General features: G+C 36.4%; 1 protein-coding gene across 1 annotated transcript in view; it reads left to right on the top strand.

The window, feature by feature from the left end:
- Window positions 1-16,344, top strand: part of LOC107309909 (dynein heavy chain 5, axonemal-like) — a 141,341-nt gene that overhangs the window by 63,730 nt on the left and 61,267 nt on the right. The window contains exons 52-60 of the mRNA XM_015855081.2: window positions 1,038-1,244; window positions 2,226-2,555; window positions 3,996-4,202; window positions 4,290-4,532; window positions 5,303-5,457; window positions 7,422-8,086; window positions 9,253-9,533; window positions 9,876-10,091; window positions 12,529-12,696. Of these exons, the coding sequence (XP_015710567.1) occupies window positions 1,038-1,244; window positions 2,226-2,555; window positions 3,996-4,202; window positions 4,290-4,532; window positions 5,303-5,457; window positions 7,422-8,086; window positions 9,253-9,533; window positions 9,876-10,091; window positions 12,529-12,696 (2,472 nt within the window). The remainder of the gene's footprint in view (window positions 1-1,037; window positions 1,245-2,225; window positions 2,556-3,995; window positions 4,203-4,289; window positions 4,533-5,302; window positions 5,458-7,421; window positions 8,087-9,252; window positions 9,534-9,875; window positions 10,092-12,528; window positions 12,697-16,344) is intronic.

Genomic DNA, 16,344 nt, shown 5'->3' with positions numbered 1-16,344 from the left:
AAACTTATTTTTCAAACATATTTCTCATTTATGTGCTGGGGAATGTTATCATTACCATGTAAGGAATATGAAATGCTGTAATGAATAAAGTAGAAGTGTGTATTTAGAGTGGTTATGAGTGGTTATGCGTTCATGGTTGTGGTGAATTGGCTTTGGCTGCTTAATCAGCAATGACAGAGGTTTACTTTTATGACATACCAAACATCTCTCATCAGTGCCTTTATAAAGATAAGAATGTGAGGTACATTCAACTTTGTCATCATGGTGGGAGAACTTTTTACAGAAATAATTTTAGAAATCTGGAATTTTTAGTACTAATTTATGTCCCAGGATTCTTGCTAAACAAAGCATTTCCCTTGTTTTATATGTATGTCTTGTTGTGACTCAAGGGTTCCTTTTTTTTTTTCTTTTTTTTTTTTTTCTTCTTCTTTTTAAAATTCCATTATAAAACCACTCTAAATAAGAAGAGTGAAACTCTTGTTGTTTTAGGGCGTTAGCAACTGCTTTGGGAATTGTATGCGTTCATAAAACCCAAGGAGTCCTTCATTAAGGGAAGATAAATATCAGTAAATTTGATCTATCTGTGTTTAATTTTACATTACTCTTCCTTTACTCTGCCTTAGTTGTAAGGAATTGTGGTATGGTGTAAATGTAAAAATTGTTTTTCTGTTCTTTTTTCCTGGAAGACTGCCATAACACATGATCATTAACAGCTTGAGTTTGGAAACCTCTCAGCAATTACTGATGCAAAATTTATTATCATCCTGAGTTGTCATACGTCATTTGTTGAGACACTTAGTAGGTGTTATTAAAACTTTTCTGTAACATTTCTAAGCATTAAACATTAACAGGGAGCTTGAATTTTAGGTGGGAGACAGTATGTTTATTTTAAATAAGTTGCTACTGGACATCTTAAAGTTACTATCAGGACTGAGATTTTGTAGATGTTTGATGACTGCAGGGCAGCTGTGTCTCCTGTCACTTGAAATAACCTGGAGTTACCAGTGTAATTTGCTTAAAATTGGTTTATCTTACAGGATTACATGAGCAAGTATGATCCTGATGTTCACTTGTCCAAGCGCCTAAACTTTTCTTCTGCAACTCTACCGAATATGTTCCAAAGGAGCATAGAAAGTTACGTAGATAAAAGAATGGGTACTACTTATGGTCCTCCAGCAGGGAAGAAAATGACTGTCTTTATTGATGACATCAACATGCCTGTGATTAATGAATGGGGTGATCAGGTAAAAGGAAACTGTTAACATTTGAGAACTGCTGGTCTTACCATTACTACTGATGCAAATAGTGACATTCTGGTCTCAGAAGTAAGAAAATTTAGGGAAAAAAATATAATATGTACTAGTAGTCTGTCTCCTAAAAGCGATTTCCCCAAGGCAGTTATTCTGTGGGTGATAAACTGTCAGCCCTGAAGGATTAGTGCCAGCATAAAGCCATTTGGTGCAGACATTATAGATTTAAAGTCTTTTGTTTTGTCTATGTACAGAGCCTGCAGAATTTACAAACTATCTGTACTAAGAGCCAGTTTGAGAAAGAATATATACAAATCCAGGTAGCAAACAGAAATTCTTTCATCCACTCTGGACATTACAGTACAGTTATTATTAGGTGAAATCCAATGCTATAGTTGACACAGAAGTCTAGTGAGCTGTTTGGAGGTACTAATAAATGAATTCTTTATTGACCTGTACTCTGTAACTTTGACTTTAAAAGACTTGCTGAAAATGTCATATTCCTCCACCTTATGTAGCTCCATAATCCTGTTCTCTCACTACCTCTGTACCAGTGTGATTATATTTTGCGCTGAACTAACCATTCTATGTCACTCATCTATGTGCCTACGTCAATCTGAAGAAATTGATTGGATGTAACTTCAAAGATACGCATTTTCTTAGATTGGTGTTATGGAAACTGAGTTGGATGTCAGACCTCATGTTCACTACTACATAGCCCACAAAGCTTAATGCAGCTAATTCACCACACTGGGGCTCTTCTTACTACTTTATATAGCTTTATAAATTGCTGAAATGCCTAACAAAATACACAAAATTCAGAAATATGGGAAATGTTTCCTTTTGTTTACTGATTTGTTATACTGTAGAGTTTCTATTCCTCCCTTCCTCCTTCCCTTCCTTCCTCCCTTCCTTCCTTCCTTCCTCCCTGAAATACTTAACTGCTCCATTTCTTTTTTTTGGGGGGATATCTAGATCACCAATGAGATTGTAAGACAGTTGATGGAACAGAAAGGTTTCTACAACTTGGAGAAGCCAGGTGAATTTACGAACGTGGTTGATATCCAGTTTGTAGCTGCAATGATTCACCCTGGGGGAGGTCGGAATGACATCCCACAACGCCTGAAACGACACTTCACCATCTACAACTGCACACTGCCTTCCAGTTCATCTATTGACAAAATATTTCGAACAGTAGCTGAAGGCTATTTCTGTGAGCAACGAGGTTTTTCTGAGGAAATATGTAAACTGGCTTCCGCGTTAGTATCTACAACACGAAAAGTATGGCAAACAACAAAAGCAAAGGTAAATTTATGTCCATAATGAAGTCTTTGAAGCATCTGACTGTGACAAAATAATGAAACCCAGACTTTTTGTACTGCCATGTATGTTTATACTTGACATGATACCTGTAGGTATAACTGTTATCTGAAGTTCCCATTCTGAATTTTTTAATGTAAGTACCTCGCTATTTGACCAACAAAATTTGAACGTAATACAGAGAGCGTAGCTGATGAGAGCATTTAGATGTCTTTTATTTGAGGGTGTAAGGAACCATAAATTAAAAATTAAGCAGGAATCTTCTAAAAGGATGTTTAGAATTGTAAAGATCCGACATAGCCAACTTCAGTAATTACCATCAGACCCAGCCATCCAAGGAGGTCCTTGTTGACCAGAGGTTGGCAGATGTGGCCCAGTCTACAAGAAGAGCATGAAGGTGAATCCAGGGAATTAGAAGCCTGCCAATCTGACCGTGGTACTAGGGGATGTCATGGAGCAGATTGTCTTGAATATCATCACGTGGCACATATGGGGCAAATGAATGATGCAGAAGCAGTCTGCATGTGTTTATAAAAGGCAGGTACTTCCCACTTAACCTGCCTGACTAACCTTCTATATCAAGATGCCTCCAAGTAGATGGGTGAAAGGCTGTGGATGTTGTTTACCTGGATTGCAGTAAAGCATTTGACATGTTTTTCTGTAGTAGTCTCATGTCCGAGCTCATGGCTTGGGTAGGTATGTTGTTCTCTAGGTAAAGGACTAGTAGGATGGCTGGGCTCAAAGAGTCACAGTGAATGGAGTTCCATCCATTTGGTGGCTGATCACCAGTAGTGTTTTGCAGGAATTAATATTGGACCCATTTGTTTTTAAGGAATAATGAGTTCTAGTTTAATTTTCAAGTATCAACCATTATATTCAACAAGAGTCCTGCTTAGTACTGGTGAGTTTTGGTAAATCATTATTTATTTATTTATTTATTTATTTATTTTCAAATCCTCTTTCCTCAACTTCTTCTCTATTTTGTTTTTTCTTTTTTTCATGTTCTTTTCCTTTTTTCTTATTGACTTCCTCATGTAGTCTTGGAAAGGATGAAAAAAGAGTGACAGAAATGATTTGGAAGAGAGAGTAGGAAAAGCAACACATTTTAAGCAATATTGATGTTCTTACTGTGGCCTTTAATGCCACTGTTAACTAACTTTTCCTGGCTGCTCTCCAGTCTGTATTCCTGGAGCCCAAAAGATTCAAAGAAATTTGTGTGAAATTTATGTGAAATTAAAGAGCTGGTTATTGCTACTGTCATTTCTTCATTTTCACCTTTGCTTTTTAAATGCCAAGCATGCATTTCTGCTATAATGCAATATTGATGTTGAAGTTTGTGAAAATATACAGTATTAATTTAAGTCTAGATAGGAAATATTTCTATTTAGTGGTTATTTGAACGTAGATTATGATGTTCTCTTGCAGATCTTACCAACTCCTGCTAAATTTCATTACATCTTTAATTTACGAGACCTTAGTCGTATTTGGCAAGGAATGCTAACAGTTACTTCTGAAGTCTGCCAGAGCATCAGTGTTTTGGTAGCCCTGTTCCAGCATGAATGCAGACGTGTTATTGCAGACAGGTTCATCAGCCAAAGTGATAAAGACTGGTTTGAAGACATGATGAAAAAGGTAGGCAAATAGTATTTAAGTCTGCACTACAGAGAGGAACCAATAAAATGTTTCATAATTAAAATGATCCTTAATGTATTGTTGTAGACTGCTGCTGCAGAACATGATCAGAATCTATTTAAAGATGGATCTACAGAATTATACTTTGCAGATTTTTTGCGTGATGCTCCAGAAGCCACAGGAGATGAACCTGATGATGTAGAATTGAAGGCTCCTAAAATTTATGAGCCTGTCCCATCTTTGGATTATTTGGCTGAAAGACTACAAATGTTCATGGAACAGTACAATGAAAGCTTCAGAGGATCAAAAATGGATTTAGTATTTTTCAAGGTATTCGCGCTTCTAGTTATGTTACTACAAAACCACCTGGTCTTTTGCATTTCACCGATGCATGTGTTTTAAACGCTTCCATCAGATTATTCGTGGAGATAACTCAAAATGGCAAAACATGTATCCAGTGATCCTTATAGATACATAAAGCCATGTTTGTGTCTCCCAAATGTTTTAATTCTCAAAAATTATTCCATCTTTTATTGTTCCCCATTTTTTTTCCCCTCCTGTTTTGCATAATCCAATGCACAACTCATTTGTTTTTACAGTTCACATGATAGTCATCTGGCTCAAAGGCCTCTTGATGCTTGGTGCTCTTTTATCTTTATATTCGGTGCTTTGGTTGATCTTTAGAACATTTCAGATTATTTGTTACTCTAAGATAAAAACGAGAGTTGACTAAGAAATTCCTATAGTGTACTTTTGGCAGCCTACTTAGAGAGATTATAAGTAGTTCACCTAAAGAGTTGGAGGAGGGTGTTAATCTCTTTCTCATTTTCCTCCAGACCCCTAAGGAGGCATATATTGGATTCTGCTAAGTAAAAATATTGCATTTGACAGCGTGTCATATGAACTAGGTCTGCTGGTCACTGAAGAAAGGGGAAATATTTTGTTGAGTAGAGGACTGAGTATTCAGCTATTCCGCAGCTGGCTTCAAAGAAGGCCTCTAGCTTTTGTGAGGCAGTTGCTCAGCTTTTAGATAAATATGCACTGTATTATTTTTTGTACCTTAACATCCCTCACCTCCCTTTTCTTTTTCCAATACATAGGATGCAATCACTCATTTGATTAAAATATCACGGATTATTCGTACTCCACAAGGAAATGCATTGTTAGTTGGTGTGGGTGGATCTGGAAAACAGAGCCTGACCAGACTAGCATCATATATTGCTGGATATGAGAGCTTTCAGATTACATTAACAAGGTAATACAACACAGTGTACATAGAAATGAACTGCCAACATGTGTCTTAAAGCAATGCAAAACTGTCAGACATTTTATCCCTCACTGTAAGCTACATTTCCAACCAAAAGCACCTGTGCAAATACACAATCTGTAGATGACTGACCCTGGATCTTTGTTTTGGGGCCTTTATGCTGTTAACAATGTCTTCCTCCCCTTCAGGATTTGAGTTTGCAATGCACTCTTGTAAATTCCCTCTACATCATTTTACACCAAAGATAACATGGAATAATCTATTGGTGTATTATGTGCAGTGGCCAAATAGAGATGGCTGGGGGAAATTGTAACTTTTGTTACAGATGGCTACAGGCCCAGATCTCATTATTACAACTGTTACTATTACTTAATTGTGGGTAGTACTGAAATTTAGTAATTTGTGAAAACTGAGGGGGAGAGGAACTCTTTATCTATCTATCTATCTATGTAATCTATTTGTTAGAGCCCTGTCTTTTAAGTTGCATTTATTTGGTTTCTTTTCAGAGGTAGAAGGAGTCAGGGGGAGGGTGAGTAAAGACAGAGTATGAAATAAGGTTTCCTCTGTCTTTATTCTGTAGATGCTGTTTTGAAATAGTCCCTGTCATTCCTGACTAGGGAATTGGAAGAGATCATTCCAGTTAATTATTTGTCGGCGTTGCCACTTAATAGTCTGGAAGACTATTCATTTAAATCTTCCTGAAGCAACTAGGAGTGTAATGACTGTCCTTCACCTATTTATCTTTTTTTAAATAGCATTTGCAGGGTTAAGAACCCACGATTGGCAGTGAAAACTACAGGACATGTTGAGAATTTTTCATTTGTATGTTCTTATAAAGAATACCACAAATCACTGTAGTAATTATAGTTCTCACTAGCAAATTGAGCAGCTAGAATGTTGCACAAGTTCTACAGGGCTTTCATTCAAGGTATTTGTTAATACCTTGTTAACTGTTAAGATGCAGCTGCAAGGGCACTACGAGACTTTCTGTATGGTGTATTTAATTTCAAAGCAGTGTTGTTTGCAAATACTAAACAGTGCACTGTCTGTATTACACGTATTACTTAAGGCCCTTGGAAATAAACTGATTTTAAAGAACAGAAGTTCCTATTTCCAGCAATTTAATAGTGTAAGGACACAATGGACAGAATCTATCATTTTATTAACCTTACTTTACTGTTCTTGATATTTCACAATCTGAATCAGAAATTTGCTTGGGATTCAGCAGATTCATACTTGTATGCACCAACTGTAAGAGACATAATGAATGAATCAGCCCAAGTGATAATATATTCAATATTACAAATACTGACAATATAATAACACAAATAACACAGTAGAAAACCCAGTTGTTCTTATTCTTGTCCCTCAGTGATTTAATTTAACTTTCTCTTAATATCTTCAAAAGATAATCCATCTGTATTTAAGTTTAATGGCAATGGGCAACCTACTTGACAACTTAATCCAGCTACACTAACCTTCAATTTGAACAAAGAGCTTAAGTCTACAATCTGCAGGGATGCAAAGCAGCTGTATCATGCATAAGTTAAAGATAGCATTACTCTTACATTTTATTTTCTAGCACCTTATTCTGTTGGTTTCACCTACTCTCCTATGATTTATGGAACCAACCATTCACTTTGGGAAAATATTTAATAAAAAAAATCCCTGAAAAATGAAAGCAGGAGATATGGTGTTGTGGTTTTCTGTTTTTTGTTTTGTTGTTGTTGTTGTTTTTTTGTTATGAGTATTCAGCATCATAATATCATGTTATGTCTACCATTCCATTAGTCACAGAATCAGGCCAAACCAGCCCATAAACCATGGACATGCAGTATTTAATTCATATGTAGAGTTTTATCCTGCCTAAGTAAACTGAGCCATATAAAAGGTATTTCCCAGATTGATCCATTGTTTTTGTTCTCTCTTTCTTTAATTCTTTCCTGTCCCAGAACATATGCCACCAATAACCTCTTGGATGATCTGAAAATCTTGTATCGCGCTGCTGGGCAAAAAGGAAAGGGCACTGTCTTTATATTCACAGACAACGAAATCAGAGATGAATCTTTTCTTGAGTACCTGAACAACGTTTTGACTTCAGGTGAAGTCTCAAATCTTTTTGCACGAGATGAAATTGGTGAAATCACACAAGACCTGATACCAGCAATGAAGAAAGAGTATCCAAAACGTACTCCCACTGGTGAAAATCTTTATAATTACTTTCTTACTCGAGTTCGCAATAACTTGCATGTGGTACTTTGCTTTTCTCCTGTTGGGGAAAAGTTCAGAACTCGCGCACTCAAATTTCCAGGTCTGATTTCAGGCTGTACCATGGATTGGTTCCAGCGCTGGCCTAAAGATGCTCTTGTAGCAGTTGCACAACATTTTTTAGCTTCCTACCCTATTAAGTGCACAGACGAAGTGAAAAAAAGTGTTATTAACACCATGGGAACGTTTCAAGATATTGTAGCTGAAAAATGTGTTGAATACTTTGAACGATACAGACGTCGAACGTTTGTGACTCCAAAATCTTATCTGTCCTTCATTGGAGGCTACAAAGCTGTTTATAAAGAGAAGTTTGCCAATGTTGGAAGTTTGTCAGAACGCATGAGAACAGGTACTGTAAATTCTGCTTATGTACTTTTTGATATAGATTTATTTTTTAAGTTGAGAGGAATAAGAATGAAAGAATGTTCAAGTTTTAATTCTTACATGTCAAGAAAGTTAGCTTATGGATTTGAGCTGCGAGCCCACTTTCATTTGGAAGCAGGCTGCCTTATTTTCAGCTTTGTTGTGTAAGATTACAAAATATATGGAGTTTTTTGTTTTGAGGAACACTGTGAATATTGCATATTGCAAATGAGTTTTTAAAATAGCATCAGTTAGCAGCTAAAATACCTAAAACTCCAGCTTCTATACGTCTGTATGCCATGGAGCTACTGCTTCCTAATTTTCACATTTAAACATACTAAAATTAAATCCGAGGGAAAATAAGCAATATTCAGATTCAGTCACTATGAAGATTCTTTTAAATAAACATTATATACCAAGTGTAGAAATACAAAAACTGTGCACCGCATGATGTCATACACAGTTAACAAATGGTTTCTGAAACTGAATGTTGTTTAGAGCTGGACGTAAACTTAAATCATTTTTTCTCCTACTGCCACCAACTTCAGAACTGTGCTATTTACATATATCTGCATGAATAGATGGTGTCTGTCTGGCTAGAAGAAATATTTGTGCTTTTTAGAGTTTGTATGCATGCATTTACTAATAAGAATCACAGAATCACAAGGATTTTTATACATATAGATGCATGTAATTTTTTCATCCTTTGATGAAATGTTTGAAATATTGCTCAAGAATCTAGCATCCCTGTCCATCTGGATCTTCATATGTTTAATGTAGAAGCTCAGGCTAATCTCATCTTCACTTGCATTATTTAGAATATCAGGTCCCTCTTCTCTGTTCTGTGGATCTTTGGATCTTAGGATCAGTTTTGTACTTCATATAGTCTTGTGAATTTGCACCATTTGCATTATTTAGCATCCCTCTCACATATAAAAATATAAATAAGTGACCAATGGCAGATTCTGAGGGCTTTTACCCATAAAAAAAATACATAAAATATTAAACAAATATTAACCTGGCTTCATCTAGGTGGGGATCACTCACTGGCATTTCTAAATGTGGATGTGACTAATTTTCAGTATCCAGATCACTTCACTGAGGTTTCTCTCTCATGTACTCATACTGCTGTATGGAATTTATTCTACACAGGTCTTGCAAAACTGATGGAAGCTGAGGTTTCAGTAAATCAGCTTTCCAAGGAGCTGGTGATGAAGGAGAAAGATTTGGCTTTAGCTTCAAAAAAAGCTGATGAAGTTTTATTGGAAGTAACAATGAAAGCCCAAGCTGCTGAAAAAGTGAAAATGCAGGTGCAAAAGGTAAAAGACAAAGCTCAGGCCATTGTGGATGACATTGCCATTGATAAAGCAGCAGCAGAAGAGAAGCTTGAAGCTGCGAGACCTGCTCTGGAAGAAGCAGAGGCAGCCCTGCAGGTCAGAATCAAAGATAATCTGAACATACATGTATTTTGCAATTGCTGTATGTGGAACGTTGTGGTTGAAAAAATACAATAATATGAAAGGGTTATCACTGACCTGGTAGAAAAAAACTGAAAATTGAGGTAGTGGAGTGGTAAGATAAGAAGTATCTCCTCTACTGTCAGGTAATAAAATGAGTCACTTAGAGGTACAAGCAGTCTGGCCTTTCTGTAGTGCTACTTCTGGGTCACCTGCAAAAATGAAGCAGTGGCATTAAATATGCAGTCCCCTGCAAAACATCTTTCTCTACCATCAAGTGATGGCTTAAATAAATTGGTTATTTTCTTTTCTTTACAGACAATAAAGCCCTCTGACATCGCAACTGTTCGCAAACTGGGTAAACCTCCTCACTTGATAATGCGAATTATGGATTGTGTGCTACTTTTATTCCAAAGAAAAATAGACTCAGTAACAATTGATCAAGAACGCCCATGTGTGAAGCCATCATGGGCTGAGGCTCTGAAACTAATGAATAACTCTGGATTTCTAGGCATGCTGCTTAGTTTTCAGAAGGTAAGAAGTTGTTAGTGGCATTATTACTCCCACAGCTATCTTAGAGATCAGGTAAAATCTTCCTCATATTTGTGTGTTAAGTCATCTGCAAGAACAGAAGGTCATAGGTAGTCTGAAACAATTAGAGCTACTGGGAATTTTTGGGACTATTTTGTTATAGTAGTAGTAAAGTGCAGAATGATCAGCCAAATGAAAAAATCAAACAGATTTTTACTTCTTTTAGGGGCAAAAGCCTGCCCCATTTACAGCAAGATTCTCTAAACTGTGGTGCAAGGGGAATTTCTTGGCAGGGAAGAGAAGATATAGCTAGACGTGTAGCTAGTAGAAGACCCAGAATGTATTAATGGCAAAATCAAAGTCCAACTCTAAAAGTCATAATGCCAAGCAGATTTTGGCAAAACCTGTGTTTTCTGCAGTGTTGCAGAAAACTGTTCATTTGTGCACGGATTCTTAAAACAGCTTCAGATGTGCATTTTGCTTATGTCTTTTTAAGCTACCAGAGTTCTTCTGTTGTGCAGATGTGGCTTGAAACTGCTACTCTCACTATTGCCAGGAGCTGCTTCTCCCTGTGAGCCATATTGACATGGCAGCACATAGAAACTTGGGCTGCCTTTGCAGACAGTCTCTGTCTGGGGCTGTCAGTCTGGCCACTTTTCCAAGTGCTGCCTTCTATAAACAGATAGAGGAAGTGAGTTTAAAGATAATGGGGCCAATTATACACTCCTTACTCAAGCATGTGAGGTTTCCAGTTTTAGCACTTACTGATAGTACATGTTCCTGCTGGAACACATTTAACTTTATTCAGGGCAATTTGAACAGCCTCCGTGAAGCTAAGTTCCTGCTGGAACTCATGCCTGTGAAATGTGACAAGGCATTCCAGACTGTATTCCTGATGAAGTGCTTTCTATGTTGTTCCTTTGCCTTATTTCTTGTTTCCAGTATGGACCATATGTGAGAAGTAAGGCCATCGTATCTGGAGTTCTGAGTATACTGAACTGCTTGATCTTTTTGTGAGATTTGTGATATTTTCTTAGTTTTGTTATGCAAGGAAGACCAGTGGAAGAAAAAACTCCTTGGATTTAAAATTTGTTCCTGAGAAGAATGACATTCAAATAGGATCTTAGGTCACTGTTGTTTGGTCTTTGCTGCACTCTTGCTGGCTTGCTAATTTATAATTTCAAGTGGGAGAATAAAAAAATCAAAATGTTTATCCAGCATTACTCTTCATTTTAGCAAATGCTTATAACTAGAACATCAGAATATATGATTTTAGGAATAATGTAATGAATGTCTTTGTCATTACTATAGTAGCTAGGGATCGGACAGGTATAAGACTGTCCTTTCTGATATGTACCTCCAAAAAAAAGGGAGGTACTTTTTTGCCTGATGCTATTAATGGAGGATCATTTTTAGATTCATTGAAAGAAACATGTTAATACATTGCCAATAAAAGAAAGATTCTTAGTGCTTCTGTTGTTAAGCAACTATTATTACCCTGTGTAATCTGTTCTACTCTCTACATTTCTTAAGGAGATGAATTCCATTTTCTTCTGACACTTGTGTAATTATAGATTAACCACCGTCATCAAAGATCTGGCTTTTCATATTCTCAACAGAAGGGAGAAAAAAATGTAAGATTAGAATAATGAAGTGAAAAGCTGAAAGAAATCACATTTGCAGTTAAGGAAAAGGGATGGTTTCAATGAAGTCAGTGTTGGTTTCTCTACAGAAATGAGAAGTTTCACCTTTTCCATTTTCCAAGCTTCACACAGAACTCCCTCCATTTACACTATGATCTGTGTGATGTCATGGTGAGCTGGTTCAGGGAACTTGCCTAGAAGAAAACAGAACACTGTTGTGTGATGGCTTGGATTGCTATCATATCGATTTCCACAATAGTTCACTAAGAGCATTGATGATGTCATTAAAGATGTGGCAAGAGCGGATCTTGAGGCTGACAGGGAAAGAAGGTGCAGAGAGCTGTAATAAGAGGTAGTTAGACTAGCTTAGGTTGTCAAGAGCTACAAGTGTGAGTAATATCTCTAAATATTATGGACCAAATAAATTGATGAAATATAAACTAGAAACTCTAGTCAGCTTTTTTTTTTTTCAGTGGAAGTAGAAGTTATTTTTACTTAAGTTCACAAAACAAAAAAATAAAAAAATAAAATAAAATAAAATAAAATAAAATAAAATAAAATAAAATAAAATAAAATAAAATAAAACAAAACAAAAAAAAACCCACACCCAAACCAACAACCCCAAAAATTAACCTGACCTTCCCAAGAGTAGAAAGCAATGTCTGTGTTAATGAAAAATATTTAATTCATTTGTCTTGTAAGAAGTGGTAGAGTTGTGTTTTTAAAAAGAAAAGTGTTTTGGTGAAGTAGATTTTAACATCCATTCTCAAAAATAATTTGACCTTTCTGCTGTCTAGGACTCAATTACAGGAGAAACTGTGGAGCTTTTAGAGCCTTATTTGGACATGGAGGATTATAATTTGGAGACGGCTAAAAAAGTGTGTGGAAACGTAGCGGGTCTATGCTCATGGACACAAGCAATGGCTTACTTCTATGGTATTAATAAAGAAGTCCTTCCTCTTAAGGTATTTCATATGATTCATTTCATTTCTCTGAGAGATAACTATGGTTGAAGGCAAAAAATGCAGCAGTATTTTGGCTAAAAAAGACAGTGATTTACAAGAGATTCTTATTTCTTCATGCACAGTTTTGAAGTCCAACACTCAAATGTCAGAGAAGTCCTGCCCTTTTTTCCCCTTGCAGAGCTACGCTGTGGTACAGTTGTTAGTTATGTGCATGCCATCAGTTTTCAGTGGGAGTGTTCACTGCATAGATTCTTTATACACCTTGGCTATTGGCAACTGAGAATTACCATGTCTGCCCTTAACCTTGGTGCCAGGCACTGTAGTTTCAAGAAAATTTCCCCTCTGCCTTAACTGGCTTGGGAAGAAGCGTGCCGTGTCATGGGACTGGTAGAATTTGGGAGAGACCTTTCTTGATAAAGAAGTATTCTTTAGTGAAAGTATCTGGAATTGAATTATCTGAAAATTTCTGAGCGTCAAGATGCTACAAGTGATTGTATATGTAATATACAGTTAGCTAACACAGAATTCTTTAGGAACAGTGAAATTATTGTAAAATTACAGCAGAAAGGGACTGGCTACCATTATTTGCGCAGATAAAGATATTTTTATTATCTTGGAAATGTTTAAAATATGAGCATATTAAAAAATAACTTTGAATATATATAATGATTGATAGTTGCTTATATAGACAATTATATTGTTGTTAGTTTTTTTTGAAAGAAATACATACCAATCAGTTAGGCTTCCACTGTACTTACGCTCTGCCTCCTTTTGTGTAATTCAGTGTATCCATTTGCATGTTCAAAAGCCTTCATATGTGCTTTAAGTTTATCTGGACTGATCAAATTCAAATTGATTAAAACATAATATTTTTTAACCAAGTAATCAATGACTGTATTTTTATATTTTATATTTTTTAAAATAATATAACTTTCACTAATGAAAACAGAATCTGATATGCACCTATTTAGATCTACTAAACCAAAAAAAAAAACAACAGGAAATGCTGGACTAATGCTCAGATGCAACTCCATAAAACCTGTGCAAGTGCTCTTGCAGTTTTTTTTTAATACATGATTTAAAGTTACATATAAATGTATATTTGTGTATTTACATCTTGCCACATTGGAACTGATATAAAGCTAAGCATGTATTTCTTGGCAAACTGTTAACTATTGTTAGATATGGTGATAGTTTCCATTATTTTTAAATTGAAGATAATAAAAGGAAAGGTTTAAAGAACTGTGGGAAGCAGTAGAGTGATACTAAGAAAATCATTGAAAATAAATGTGCAATTAGATTTCATAAAGGACTAACACAGGGTAAATCATCCAGTGCTAAAAGCAGGCTTTCTGAATGAATGAATCAAATTGCTTTATCCCAACTGCAATTCTAGGAGACAACCCCTCTTCAACACTTGTATAATCCAGCCAATGTATTTTTTAATTGCATCTTAAATGGGACTCGGTGACTCCTTAATCTTAAACGTGACACTGTATGAAAACTGACTAATAATGTCTTATATTTTAGTAATTATTGTGTATAAGGGTACAAAAATGAATTTTTCCCTTGAAACGAATACCTACACTATTCGCATATGTGGCCTGCAGCCTAAGTGTCACTACTCAGAGTCGAACATGGACAGTACAAACAAACATTGCCTTCAAACGTAGTGCAATGGGGTTGTTTATCATAAAGCACCCACCATGTATTGCTTTCCAGTGGACCCTCAGCACGACCATGAGCAGTTCCTCTCTAGTTTGTTAACCAGTCAACAAGCCTACTGGATTAACCTGATAATTTTGAAACACCATCTTCTATTTATCCATTAGTTGAAGAAAATAGAAGTAGAATGAGAAAGTTTTAGTTTTGATTGTGCTAGCTTCCAATTAAAATAAGGAAATAATTTCCCTTGGAGATGTCTCCAGTGATTTTAATTAAACGCTCCTTAGGCTGTTACAATGATCAAGAAAAGTTTGTCTGTAGTTTATAAATTCTGTTTGATATGGGGAATTGTCCCTATCACATGCAGCTTTAAATATGGAACTTTCTTGCTTTTTTTTTTGTTTTCGCTTGTCTCTATGTTGAACTAAGACCCACAGGAGTCAATAACTGGAATTCACCTTAGGAGGAACAGTGTGAAAATTTGGGGGGCAACCATTCAAGTAAGAGTGTGCTTGTCCAGTTGGTAACCACAAACATTTGAGTATGAATTCAAGGAAGTCATTCATTAGGAGAGGGTGGAAAGGAAGATTATATGGAATGGAACAGGTTAGAGTCAGGATGTATAACTTGGAAAGGAAGAAGTGAAGAATCTTTCAGTAGCTATTGAGGCTGCTGCATAAAGCAGATAAAAGGCAGGTTCTCCATGCCTTTCACAGGTTGTTTTAATTCCCCCAAATGGTCACTGATAGCAAAGAGATAGAGGACATGCCATTCTGCATGGACATGTTTGCATGTTCAGGTATGCATGCATGTATGTATTTTTATATGTGTGTGTGTGTGTGTGTGAGTATTAGATTTTTGAGATGAAGAAAAGCCTTGTTTGGATTTTTGTTTTTGTTTTTTAATGTCTGCAAAACCTATGTATGTGCTTGCTTCTCTTACGTCTCCCTAAATTATTTCTGAGTCCAACCTTCTCATGATATTGAGGCTCTGATCAGGATGATGTAAAAGCAGTGGACTATCTTCATGTAAAATCAGCAGTAAGCTTGGGCAGGAGCAGCTAGAGATTACATTTCCATGAAGTAATGTCAGCCAAAGGAAAAAAAAAAATATAAAAGAAAAAGAAAGGGAAGGGAAGGGAAGGGAAGGGAAGGGAAGGGAAGGGAAGGGAGACCAATGTGGTCATTCAATGCATCCTCAAAACTCTTCTACTAATGTTTCCTGTATTTACTGAGGAACAGCTGCTCTTCGTGGTGATCCAGGGTTGTTCTAGGCAATCCATACATGAACAGAGATAGCATTTAGCAATGTGAAGATTTTTATCAAATAAGACATTTTTATTTGTTTTTATTTAAATGCCTTCCTGGAGCAGGACCAGTTATATTCAGTGGTTAGCAAAATTGAGTTTGAAGTGAATCAGTGAGGAACTTGAGGCTATGGAAATATTGATAAATTAAACAGTGTGACTGAACCTTAGACACTAGAAAATGAGCATCTACACAATTAAGTTGTTAGAATGGTCCCTAGAGTGTACTTGATCTTGGCCAGGCAGCATTTTCTCAGTGGTCTCTGGTCACCTCTCAGGAACTAGTGTGGCCAAAGAGCCCTTTCTGCAGGTCTGTTTGCACACAGTGTGATGTTTTAGAGGCTGGAAGAATTTTACATGAGCTGCTTTACTCTTACAGATTTCAGTGCCAGAGGAAGCTTCTGGACCTGTTTAATTTAATAGCATAGCCGTGGATCGTAATTACTTGTTTATTTCTCCTGTTTTTATGTGGAATGCAAAAAGACTAAGGGGCAAAATCATCTCACCACCTGTTATGAAGGCCTCTTATATGGCTTCTTGGAATGAGGCAAAGTAGCAGTTCAGTCTGTGCTGATTAATAACGCTTGGCCTATGCTGACAGATGCAGGATGTAGGATGCAAAAAGAGCAAATGAGGCACTGGCTAAAGCAGACAGACATGAGGGTATTGTGTGGTTC

Source organism: Coturnix japonica, chromosome 2 (assembly GCF_001577835.2).
Source record: "Coturnix japonica isolate 7356 chromosome 2, Coturnix japonica 2.1, whole genome shotgun sequence".
Lineage (NCBI taxonomy): Eukaryota > Metazoa > Chordata > Aves > Galliformes > Phasianidae > Coturnix > Coturnix japonica.
Note: the sequence above shows the minus strand (reverse complement) of the source record. Positions and strands in the feature narration are given on the sequence as shown.